This window comes from Catharus ustulatus, chromosome 1 (genome assembly GCF_009819885.2).
Source record: "Catharus ustulatus isolate bCatUst1 chromosome 1, bCatUst1.pri.v2, whole genome shotgun sequence".
NCBI classification, from domain to species: domain Eukaryota; kingdom Metazoa; phylum Chordata; class Aves; order Passeriformes; family Turdidae; genus Catharus; species Catharus ustulatus.
In genome coordinates this window covers 143,244,984-143,258,359 of record NC_046221.1, presented here as the reverse complement: position 1 = coordinate 143,258,359, position 13,376 = coordinate 143,244,984, and the positions used below count along the sequence as shown (strand labels likewise).

General features: G+C 38.5%; 1 protein-coding gene across 1 annotated transcript in view; it reads left to right on the top strand.

The window, feature by feature from the left end:
• The window catches only part of LOC116997311 (angiopoietin-1), a 150,496-nt gene that overhangs the window by 98,358 nt on the left and 38,762 nt on the right, over positions 1-13,376 (top strand). Inside the window, exon 6 of the mRNA XM_033062262.1 lies at positions 3,932-4,033. Within this exon, the coding sequence (XP_032918153.1) occupies positions 3,932-4,033 (102 nt within the window). The remainder of the gene's footprint in view (positions 1-3,931; positions 4,034-13,376) is intronic.

Sequence of the window (13,376 nt, the reverse complement as noted above, 5' to 3'; positions counted from 1 at the left end):
GGGCCAGGAAGGCTCGGCCCGCTCATGGTTGCTGACGGGGCCGGCCGGGTGGTGCTGCAGCCGCCGCCGGGCTCACTGGCCCCCCTCTCCCGTCAGCACCGCCCCGCCGCTGCGTTTACGTACTCGCCCTGCCGGCGGGCCAGCCGCTGCCGCCGCTGCCAGGCTCGCCGGCCGCCCCCTCCCATCTGCACCGCCGCCGCGTTTCCTCGCCCTGGTCGGCACTGCAGGCCCCCGCACCGCCAGGCTCCCCCACACTGCTGGCCCCGATTCTGCTGGGCTTCCCCCGCTGCCAGGCAGCCCCACCCGCCGGCCTTCCTGCTTCTGCCATGCTCCCCTGCACTGCTAGCCCCAGTTCTCCCGGGCTCCCCCACCCTGCTGGCCCGGGCTCTGCCGCCCCCCCTGCCCCACCCTGCTGGCCCAGGCTCTGCCACCCGCCCCCACATTGCTGGCCCCGCCTCTGCCAGGCTTTCCCACCTCAGCCGGGGCCGGCCGGGCTCCAGCTTGGCTTGGGGCTGCCGCGGGCTCTCACTTCCGTGTTGGCAGCTTTTAGAATTTTGTTAATGTATTAGCCGCCCCGGAATATTGGCCGCACTTCCGGGTTTCCACCAAAATTTTGGTCAAATTGGTGCGGCTTGTATTAGTGAAATTACTGTACATAAATGTGTCTCTCAGTTTTAGTGTTTTGTTGGTTTCACATTCATATATTCATAGAAATTATCATTCATGCTTACAGCTCCATACCATTTATATGCCTCATTTTTGTATGCTCACATATGCTTTAGACTGCAATTTTTGTTTCTTGTTCCTAGCTTCAACAGTTCGTTAATACAGTTCATTAGTCTCCAAGCCCTTCATCAAAAATTAGTGTTTAATATTTGTTTAAAAGGATCTTAATAACATTCCATAATTTTATGCAGAAAAAGATAGAATTAAAGTACTGAGCTCATTAATTGGCTTACTGTGACGTGTATGGGCAGTGCCTGATAATGTGAACAGATGATTATTCCAATCAAAAGGAAAGGCAGGAAGAGTCATCTCAGTCCCCACCAAAGTCAGGGTGAGCTACAGGGGAAGCAAGGCTTCTGATGAGCAAGGGAGAAGGGAAAGTGAGGTTGTCCCCATTTTGGAGTGGAAAGAGCCAAGTCACCTTTGGGAGCCAAGGCAGGCCAGGTGTGATGGGTCTGACTGCAAGCAGGAACTCTGCATCTGCCCTTGATCCATGTACTGACTCACCCACTGTCTCCTCCAATGCCCTCACAAACCGGAATGTCACCAACCTTGGGTGCACTACACTGAAAATGGAATGTTGTCCACCACTGCTGGGCTCTGTGTGTCCGTGTCTGTATGGTTCTGCAAAAGCAATTGCTATGACTGTGGTCTTCACTAATCCCCCTTCACTTTCTTCTTGTGGACTTCCCACTAAGTTGGTGCTGAGGAGCATATCTGGAGGAATTTTAACCCATTAAATGTGGGCTATCCCTCTGTACTGTGCAAACTGTCCTCCAACATGATAGTCATTAGGGTTTTTTTTGTTTCTGCAGAACAGAGACATTCCCTGAATCTCGAAGGTCTGGTCTCGAACTTGTTGCTCCGTGCCAAAGACGCAGAATTAGCGTGCACTTAGTGTGCATGCACTTACAATGCAATTTGTAGAAATTCCACATCTTCTATTTACTTTAAAATTGAGCATATCTCTGAATTCTAATTATAATTTTTTTAATAATTTAGTCCATAAAGCTAAAATAAGTAGAAATAATCCCATATTTGCCTTTTAGGAGCTTGAGGATTTTTACCCATGCATTTAAGCAAGAGGGCAATATTTTGGATAGTCTTTTATTCTAAGGCAGGTTATTTTATTAATTATAAAATCAGAATCTATAATGCATACAAATTCAGTCTCTTTTTTTCATCCTTTTCTAATAGCGGGTTAAGTATCAGAACACATTAAGTGATCTTAAAGGGCTGAGTGCCTTCATCTTTTCTGAGACAGGCAAGGCTGGAGCTATGCACAGTAACATCTACAATCACCTTGGAACTCCTGTTAACATGGGCAGGTGTTTGTGTCTACCACTGTGGAAGGTGCCAGGCCACCCAATGATGGCAAGTGAAAAATGTGTTGCTGGCAAATCTTCACAGTGCAGTTCTCTCTTTCAATTCGATATATTGTTCAGAAAACTTCAATCTTTTTACAGGTATTTTATTATATTGTAGTATGAAAATCCCAAAATTTGTGTGCGTCTTTGAAATGAGACTTAATACAGTTGAGAATTTAATGCTTTAAAAATTGGCAGTGGATTCATGGGAACTTATAAGGAAAGTAAATCCATCTTTTAGAAATTCTCACCGTAAATCAGACTAAAGACATTAAATCCTGTAGATAAATGTTTTGACTCACAGTGGCTTCCCTAAAGAAGGAATAGGGCCAAAATATTTGTCTAGAAAATTGTGGGTTTTCTTGTGGTTACCCTGAATCAAGTTCATGCTTGTCCTGATATTCTATTTCCTTCCTGTACTTTCACAGGGACTTCATTGGCATGCCTGGTGCAAATTAAAACAAAAACACTTTCATATTGTTACTATGACAGTTCTTATTAATAGAATGGCTTTTCCTGAGGGTAGAGTATGGTCCCCTAGTCAACTGCAGGAAAAATTTTTATTTAACTGTGTTGGATAGTAACCTCCAATTTGTCAAAGCAACATAAAGCTTTTAATTGCCAACTAGTGTTTAATGGATTGACTCGTGCTGATGTAAGTGCAAAAGCTAAAGCTCTTCAACACTCTTACATACTGATTTTTTACTTAAAGAGCAGAATTCAGCTTTTAAAAGCACAGGCAAATGGAATTTAGGATAGTTGCAGATATGGCATTGATGAGTAAAAGGGAATGAAATCAGGAAAATTTTCTTGAATGAGTAGTCCTAAGAAACTTAAATCTTAAAATCAAGTGTCCTACAAAAACAGGAACAAAAATTATTACTGCCTGTCACATATCAAGCAAAGCATATGAACAAGTAGTATTTTAATTTTTTCATACGTTATCTTCTATATGTTTTTGAAAAATAATGAAAAAGAGTGAATAAAAGTTTGCATCCATTTTTATTATTATATAAATTATTAAAGAGTGGTAACAGATTTCAATTTACACAATATTCTAATATCAAGGGTCAACAAATTTTCAAATTGTTTCATTATCCTTTATACACAGAATCTAGGTTATAATTTTCTTCATGCAATGGTGACAGAGTATGATCTTATATATTCAGTATAGAGCTAAACTTCTGAACTCGCCCCACAGACCTCATCTCCTGAGCCTTTTTCTATCTACATTCTCTGTCAATATCAGGCAGCTTGCTCTGAGGTCACCTGTCCCATTTTGGAGCACTGCCTTGAACACTGTCGGTAATACTACAATTCAAAGGAAAACAGAATAACCTCATCTGTGCTCCATTTCAGACTCCTAGAATGAGTGTTTGCTGTAAGATGTCTCAAGATTCTCTCTGAGAACAAATGACACTGCTACAAGATATATGAAGCGTTTTTACCACTGGAAGAATTACTCTCGTTTATTAAGAGGAAGGGAGTGGTTTCAGGGGAACTGCAGAGAAAATAGGAAAAAAACATGGAAGGAATGTGAAGGGGAAAGCTGAAGAAGCAGAGGGGGAGGAGGGGGAGACGTTCTTGGTGATGTACTGAAAGGAGATATTGCTGGGAGAATTACACTAAACATAATGAGAGAACTGGTTGTAATCAAATGTCTGAGGATGTCCTTGAGGGAACAGGGCATTAATGCATAGGAAAACACACTTCCTTGATACTGTTATTAACAAATACTTCCCCCCTCGCCGCCCCAAGATGCCAGGATTACAATGCAAACTTGATTTATTTTTTTGTTTTTTTTTTTTTAATTTTTCTTTTTTTTTTTAATGGTGTAGGTCTTTTGCAATATGGAAATTGCTGGAGGAGGATGGACAGTTATACAACACCGAGAAGATGGAAGTCTGGATTTTCAGAAAAGCTGGAAAGAATACAAAATGGTAAGGTGAAAAATGTGCAATAGCTGAACAATCTATGTAAGTTCCAGACTTCAAATCCTACTTCCGACTGACCTAAATAGATAATTCTTCCCATAGTGATGTAGTATAGTCCTGCAGTCTTTCATGAACCACCTTTCTCCATGTTTGTTACTTTTGAAAACACTTTTTACTTAGTTAGTTGAGCATTATTTTCCCTTATTTAGAGTTTATTTTGGATCAGTTACTGAAATTAAATTGAGGTGAGGCCAGAATGCTGCTGTCTGTCTCTCTGAAGTTTTGACTTGATGTGATGTTAAGAGGTAAAAGGCATGTGATGATGTTTCTAAGGCAGGAATGTTTTCAGCTGAGAGGAACTCATTCAGAATTTGGAACACCTCAGATAGGAATAAAAATTTTCATTCTGGGGATTATCCCAAGTCATACACCACCTCTGCCAATCAAGTTAATGTTGATGCTTCAAATAGGATTACAAGAAAATAAATAACTTACCAAATTAAAGATGACATTACATCAAGCAGGCTATTTTCCCTTTGGCAACTCAAAAAAAAATTACTCCAATCTAAATAGCTTCTCATTTTTTTCTTTCTCTGCCTGATCAAACTTTCTGATGGAGTTCCTTTCTCTGAGTCCCTGAGGACTGGTTTGGATTTCAATGACATTCCTAGGGAAGTTTTCAGCACTGTGTTATCAGCCTGACAGAGGAAAAGAATTTTTTAGAGTTTTTGAAAAACACTAATGAAAAGAGAATTTTAAATGTTTAAAAATATAAACAAGTTCAGTTCAGTAAAAATTTTTATAGAAAAAGGTTTTGTTGTAGAACTTACAATTTCAGAAATAAACATAATATCATATTATTAAAAATATATAATTTTGGATTCTATTGATGCTTTGTTTTCAATAATTTTATATTTCTTGAAAGTATCATTTGGGTCAGACTCCTGCTCCTATGGATAACTAGAGGATATAATCTATTTCATATATATATTCGTATATATATTTTAATTTTATTTCATAATATATATTAACTAAATTGATATTAAAATTGCAAAAGAAAATTTTAATAGAATTATGAAATTGTAAATCTATTTTAGAATTCATATTGTTTTAATTTAGCAGAAAACTTGAAAATAGTTTTACTCGATTTTGGTTCAGAATCAAATAAAATATAAAGCATCAAATTGTTTTGGGGAACCAAAATTTGAAGATTTCATCAGTATTACAAGTGAGAAAATTAGAATTTGTATGTGCAACTTACATATGGACTTTTTAAAATTTATACGTATCACATCAATGATTTTCTCAGTTTTTATCTCCTGAGATTTTCTTAGGCAGTGCAGTAAATAAAGCCCTTTGTAAAGTTTTTCCATGTAGCCTTTTTTTTATATATATCCCTTCACTTGGTCATTTTCCTCCAAATTTCCTTCCCAATAGCGTGAATCTGTACAGGATTAGATTTTGTTGGTTTTGTCTAATTTAAGCAGTCTGAATTAATTTTGCTTCTTTTTAGGAATGATGCAGTATTCTAAGGGATCATTTACTGCTACCAGATAAAAAGGATCCCTCTTGGACTTTTATTGGCAGATTATCCCATATGTAATGAAACAAGATGGGATTCAGGCTTGCTCTGCTTCTATGAACCATTTCACAAAGTAGCAATCTTAGGCTCCCTTCTCTGGTTATCATATAACACCAGTGTTGAATGTAGAATGGTAGACGATGGTGATTACTGGGATGTCTGAAAGCATCTGAGCTTCAAGGCAATAGCACCACTAACTTAATTCTTGGTTGCTCATGGAGGGTGTGTGGGTGTCTGTTTTACCACATCCCCTCTCCTTCCTGACATCTCCCTGGAGTTTGTTCCAGGGGAAGCTGGGTAGTGTGGTGGGGGAACACGATGGCACTTTGGCTCATTGGAGCAGTTGAACTTAAAGTGTGTGCTTTCTCAGCCCACAGCTCAGATAGAGATTTCTAGTTTTGTTAAAAAATTCTTCATGTGCTTATGTCTTATTGGGGCCCTAAAGCTAATGGAAATAATATCATAATATAATAATAGCAACCATAGGTCTCGGGGGCTTCATTTATTTTCAGTGCATTTAGTTCTTATTGGAAAGAAATTTGGAAAACCCTTGAAGTTTTCCAAACTTGCACTATAAGCAAGTACTGATTGCCAGCTTCTGAGCTGGACAGGAATTCAGGCCACCAGCCTGCACTACTGCTAAAGCCCTCTCAAGTTATTGGCTGTTGCAGTGTTAGGAGGCCACTGCACAAATGCTCTGACTCTCAACAGAGCCTTACAGCACTTACTTGGGAAGGGAGCACACGGAGCAGCCTCTGCAAGGGTGACAGCACTGCTGGGTTACACCAGACAGCTATGAGGCACTCCTTGTCTTTGCTGCAGTTTCACACTGCTGCCTTCAGCTTATATGGAACACTTCAATTCTGTTCTAGACAACAACAGAGTAAAAAGGTTTAGTGAGAGATAGGGCAGCCATAAATCTTTTGAGTAGGAAGTATATAAATTGCTCCTCAGTCAGTGACAGCTCAATAGTGGTACTAACTTTTCCTCCTGGTATTTTTTTCTCCATTTCTGCTTGCATTCAGCCTCCACTCTGTAAAATATGGTAACACTTCCTTTGGCATCTAAAACAGCAGCTAATAAGTGCAAAACCTTTTCTGCAGATTCACTGTTATGCAAGATTTGTTATGTATCTTCTTGCTTAGGGGCGTATGTTCCCAGTATCCTTTAATTTTCTTGTTAGTCTTATGGTGTGAAGTGTAATTTGTACCTTTGCTTCTAAGAACTCATTTGGATTAAGGAATCTCTTGGACCATTTGAGTTTTGTGCGTTCAATAGTAATTGGAATAGATTCAGACAAAACCCTACAAGCTCATCCTTCCATCCTTTCCTTATCACTATTTACTCCACCTGTTCTTTCACATTTTGCAGTGGATTTTCTATTATACTTTTTGTTACTTATCAGAAAAAAATTGAAATGGAATAACAAATAATTTCCTTAACAGCAGGTGAGATCACCCTGAGGCAAGCATTTTTCATATTTTCTTGCCTGAGTAAATGTAAAACACTATTAAGAGTTTTGATCTCCAGAGAAGAATATTACTTAAAAAACTATTACTTGCCATCTGCAAACCCAAGACCCTTTAGAAGGGGGTTTTCTGCAAGCTTTCTGTCCAAGACAGAGTTTCTGGCATTTATTAGGCAGTTATTAGCAATAATCAAATCTGAATAAATGGTTAGCTCATGTGCTAACTTGGCTGTGGAGACTTCTTGATCATTTTCCAGTTTTCAGTTCTTGGATGAATGCACCTTTCCCAGTGACTGTCTCCATTTTTGCCAAATTAGGTGATGGAGTATTGGATTCCCTATTCTCTAGCCTTTTAGCATGTCTAGTTTAATAATTCCCATGAAGTTCTCTGAATTTATTCCACACTTGATAGCCCAACATTCACTATGAGTTTCCTAGGGGCCTTCTTTGGGGTCAAGTCTGTTGGGAACTTCCTCAGACATTTAAAATAATTTTTCTTACTTTCTCTCATTTGAGAAAAACTCTCAATAGGTATTTGAAATTGCATGCCTTAGCGAACTCACAGCAATCTTTTTCCTAGCCAGTTTTTTTCTACGCCTTAATTGCTACTTTCCACTCTGATGAAAAAGACCCCTATCACTTCTCTTAATCATTCAAATGTCATGAGCTAGATTAGGATCACTTGTACATAGTACACTCAAAGATGAATTTCTAAGCTTTATGGCAACCACTTCCTACCTTCCTGACCAGCAGCTGTTTTTTCTGTTGGCTTCTTTGAGGCAAGAATGACTTTCAGCACTAAATTCCACATTCCTTTAATTTCATGTTCCTGATTAATATCTAAGAGTCCAACAACAGTTCAGTGCTTAAAACAATTCTACTGCCAATTGTTTCAGAAGTCATCAGTAGCATTTGTGTGTGCCTGAAGAGCACATCCAGAAAACCACTTCCATTTCTGTTGCATTTTTTTCTTTTTCTTTTCTCCTTAAAGCTGTTGAGTCGGATTGATGGTATCTCTGTAGTGCCGATATGGTATGACACCAGAGCAGGATAATTTATGCTCTTCTGTGGCTTAAATTCTTCACACACTGAGAGCCTGACCACGGAGGTACTCACCAGAACTTTCTCAGGAAGTATTTTTTGGTGCAATTCTAGTGGGAATTTACATTGTGTTGTCTGAAATGGGCTGACTTTCCTCTGAGCCTCTGTAAATTTAAGATATTATAACAAGTTTGGAGATCTGTGTCTTCTGCTTACTTAAAAGACAACTGAGTACACCTTTGGGCTTTAAATCTCAGATTTCCTTCTAGACATGATGGTTTTGACACATTTTTATGTACTTCCTTCAGTTCACCTCCGTAAGCAAGCTCTAGTTTGGTCAGAGGTCCCGCCTGTTTTCTGGAAGACCTTTGTGACAGTAGGGCTGCTGGTCACCTCATGTTTTCATGTCACTAGCCTTTGCAATTCCGACAGGCCTGAATTATACATAGGAGCTACCATTCCAATAAAGACTTTATTTTTCAGTGCCTTTTCAGTTCATTCTGAAAACTTCCAGATGTTACTTACATTATTTTTTTATTTGCAAACTGTTCAGCTCCTGGTTTAAAATATGGCCTCCTAATTCCTTTTATTCTCCACCTGTTGTAAGCCTTTAAGCCTGAAAATTTTAATTTCTTTTGTGAAAGTTTCAGTTCAAATTTCAAGTTCTGTTATCATTCTCCCTGCCCACTTTTCTTGTCTTTAAATTCTGACATTTCTTTTTTCTCTATTTTGTTTCAGAAGCAATGTCAACTTGCACATTTTTCTCATTAAAAATAGATATTCACCACCATTTATATTATGTTTCTCTTGAGCAAAAAGACAAAAACTCAAGCTGATATTGTTTCCTCTAGGAACATTAACTGGAGATGGATAATTCTCTGTTGTAGTTGTGTCCATTTACAAATAGTGTTCAGGTTATATTTTATCCCCAATTACTTGAAGAATCAAACAACTACAGAGTTCCAACCCCTTTCAAGAATTAGAACATTATGGTCATTACTTTCTTTTTCAAGTGAGACAATGACTGCATAAAATGCATAAAGCACCTTTTAGAATTGTTTGTGTAAGCTTATTGATTCTGGTTCCACTATCTTAGTGCAAAATAACTTCAGATGTGGGTGGGATTCTAAACAAAAAATACATAAACCATATGGCTTGGCTGAGGAGAAGGTTCTTGACAGAAAAAAAAAAACCTCATAATTTGAAAACCCATACTGTGGGAACAGTATCTATCATAATTCTCAGTTTTTTAAAGCTAGATATTATGAATGAATTTTCATTTATTTTCCAGGATTATAACTATTTAAGGTATGTTGTGCATTATTATGGTCATGGAATCTTTACAGTTCTTTCACAGATAGATGCATCCCTGTGTTCTTTAAATGAGGGCTCAAATATGTCTTGTGACAAAATATCCTCATCCCTAAATTTTAGAGTAATTTTGATCTGACTCAAATAACATGCACAGATAACTCCCAAGCAGTGACAGGTAATGGGCCATTCTTAAATGACAGCTGGCATAGGGCTACTTTGGTGTTAGATCTGAGGCAGTTTCACTGTCAGCACAGGAAATTTTCAGAGCACTTTTCACAGATTCTTCTTCCCTCTGTGTCTTAGTGAAACACTTTTGAGGAAAAGAATTATTGGTTCAAAGAACCTAGGCAAGATTTTTGTAGATAACCTTGGAATAGGAAAGGAAGACAAAAATTTTCTGGAAGGAAGAGAACCTTCATAAAGCTATCTGTACAACATCTATCCACCTAGCTACTAGCTGCACATTAATCCCATAATTTCTTCAGCAGAGATGGCCTTGTGATATTTTTCCCTACCAGTAGCATGAAGCAGTTTATAAAGTGCTTTGTAATACCAGCTTGGTCCCTTCTGCAAAATGAAGGACTTGAGAACATGATGGACCTGTGAGAAAAGAAAAAACTAGAGAATGAATGACCTTGGGAAAAACAGAAGTTAGGTTTCTGTAGTGTAAACAAACCAGACAGGTTGGGAGTAGTGGTGGTCTTGAATTAATATGTTGAATAAATGACTTATAGGAGTGAATTATGATTACAGGGGGATAAAAAAGGCACATTCAAGATGTGCATAATTTTGTAACATCTAGTGACAAATTCATTACTTATGATAGCATGCTTCAAAGTCATAAGTTTCTTACATCTGAAAATAAACAATTTTCATCAAGGGACTGGGATAGATGACATGGAAGTAATTTGTTTCTTTCACACATTTACCAAGTAAGTTGGATATAAGGAAATGATTTTTGGTGACTGGAATGTGTATTAAGATATTATGTGAGTAACGCCTTTCAGAGACCCACCCTTCTGTGATAAAGAATGGCATGTCATGCTGGTTTAATAAAAAGTCCCTTCTGACTGCAGCAGTTACTCAGATAATTGTTACTTTCATCAGTGCTATGAAAAGAGGCAGCATTTTCTCTGCTTCTCCTGAGATCTAAATCCAGTATGTCCAGTAGAGACAGACATGATATTGAAGTGGTCAGAGACCATATTTCATTTTATGCAAACATGCTCATGAAACTCTTCTGGTCCTGACCAAGGCTCGTCTACAGTCTAAGCTTCAACACAGTTATGTAAGGGAGTAAGAATGAAACAATATTTGTCTTTGAGAAGGTTGTATTGCTGTATTGGGCACCAGAGATGTTCCTACAAAAGGAAGCATCCTCTTTATTTTGGAGAATATTTTTGGATGTGAAATGAAACACAATTTTGTGTTGGTCCACAGTTGTGTTTTAAATGTACTCAGCACAGTCTTTACTAATCAAACATTACTGGATAACATCAGGTTCAAGAGCTGTGTTGACACATGGATATGTACTTGTGCCTCCTTTGCCACAAGTGCTTCAATTTAGCAGTATTAATTTATACTGATAAGACTCATGTGGTATTCCAAAGACTGTTGCTTAATACATTTTATATAATGATATCAAGATTTAGCTTAGTTAGGCTAACAACCTCTAGTAGATGACCATGAGAAAGATTAAAGTAATTAAAAAATGTTCTAATCACAAGATGAAAATGCTATATTAGAAAAACCCAGTGAGATTCTGTGAGGTTGCTTTTAAAATCTGTGACTTGAAAATACAGTAAAATTGCAGCAAAGATCTTCCCAAACAGCAGTTGTGTGCTCTCATTGTGGAACAGCATTTCTCTTCAGGGAGGAGCACCTTCTGTGTGATCTGGTCCATTTGGAACCTACTGGAGCAGCTCTTCACTTTGGTGCTCATGTCAAATTAGAAGTATAACTTTTTGACTCTGATGTCAGTCAGCTTCTATTCTTGTTCAGCTGTTTAGACTACCAGCTAAGTCCAAGCATGAGATTCAAAAACAGTCCATAAATTTGATGCATGCTCTATTTAGACAGATTGTGAGGCTGAAACTCAGATCGCCTCTCAAACTCATAAACTTTTGGTCTTTGCTATAGCAACTATGCTTCTAGACATGCTCATTTTTGCTACTTGGAATTAATCAGTGCATTTGGAGAAGTCCTACTTCCCAAAAGTTTTTAGTTTTGCCTGAAATAATCTTTTCTAGATTTTTTTCTTACATTTTGCATGTATAGCCCTAAAATTTACCATTTGTTTCATTGCAAATAATGAATCAGAAAGTTATTAGAAAGTTATCAGAAAGGTCAAAATTAATTTTTCTTAGAGCACAAAAAACCAGTTTTCTGTAACACATACCCGTGGGATGCTCTTACTTGGACCCATACTAAATGTCTGTGCATTCTTAGGACCCACTTGTCCTAGAGTGAAAAATGTGGTTTGGGATAGAGGCTCTCAACACAATTTGTCTCAATAAGAGTAATTTCACGATTATAAGCCGCACTGAGTATAAGCCACACCTCCGGGTGTCAGCAACTTTTCATTCTTTGTCCATACATAAACCGCACCTGATTATAAGCCGCACATGACAATACAGAGTGTGATAAAAGGTATCTATTCCATCACCATCTGTTGAGGGTGGGGGCAGTGATCCTTATCTCGACGGCAGATATTCTGCTAATGGGCCATCCATTGAAACCAGGCAGGGCATTGTTCTTTATCTTTTCACAACCCATCCTCCCTCCAGGGAGTCATTGTCTGCTAATGGCCCATTGAGTCCCACTGTGTGACTGATAAAATTACTGCACCCTGTTGGAAGTTGCTCCAGCCAGGGAGAAGAGCCCAACATTTCTTACCAAAATAAAAACAGAGGTTTTGGGACACTAAGGGAGCCCCTTTCTCCACTGGACTCCAGAGGAAAACCGGATTTCTCCACATCCCCACTGGATCTCTTGAGGGAAACTGCACCTTCTACAGGAGCGCTGCTCCAACTGAGCCACATCTGTCACTGCAGGAGGATGCAGCCACCATTTAATGGGACTGCTACCAACACCCTGCCTGATGGGGTGTCAGGTTGTACTCTAACTTTGTCAGGGTTTGCAGTTTGTTTCTTTGTAGTACTGTATTTCTATTTTAATTTCCCTAGAAAAGAACTGTTATTCCTAATTCCCATATTTTTGCCTGAAAGCCCCTTGATTTCAAAATTTTAATAATTTGGAGGGAGGGGGTTTACATTCTCCATTTCAAATAGAAGCTCCTGCCTTTCTCAGCAGACACCTGTCTTCCAAACTAAAACAGCAACTTTTCGTTCTTTGTCCATATATAAGCCGCACCTGATTATAAGCCGCACTTTGGGTTCGGACCAAAATTTTAGTCAAAATGGTGCGGCTTATAATCGTGAAATTACTGTACTCCCATATTTTCAGTTTCATGGTAAGGAAGTTAGATTGAAATCCAGGCCTGAGGAAGGTGTAGTGGTTGTTTTATTTGTAGGAAATGTGTGTAGGCAGCTGTCCAGGCCCCTTGCCCAGCCAGAGGTAACCTTTGTGTAAGGTTTGCACTTCATTCTGTCACTGTAATTTTTGTTCATGGGGAATTTTGCTGCTACTGATACTGTGTGTATTTGAGAAGGAAAAAGTAAAAAGTGAACCTAATTTCTGTATGCCTACTAACATATTTAGTCTAGAATGAAGTGCAAGAGAATTGCTGCAGATTATGAACAAGATTTTCAGGCAGATTATACAGATATTTAGTTCTTTATTTAATCCGACAATAGCTTTGTTTTCTTTTTAGTCTTTTGAGAAGGTATCTCTGGCTTGAATCTATATATGTTTTTAAAACTTTCAAAAAAAATACGTGGTAGGATTCCCTAGGAAAAAAATCTGGATGTTTAGAATTGTTTTCC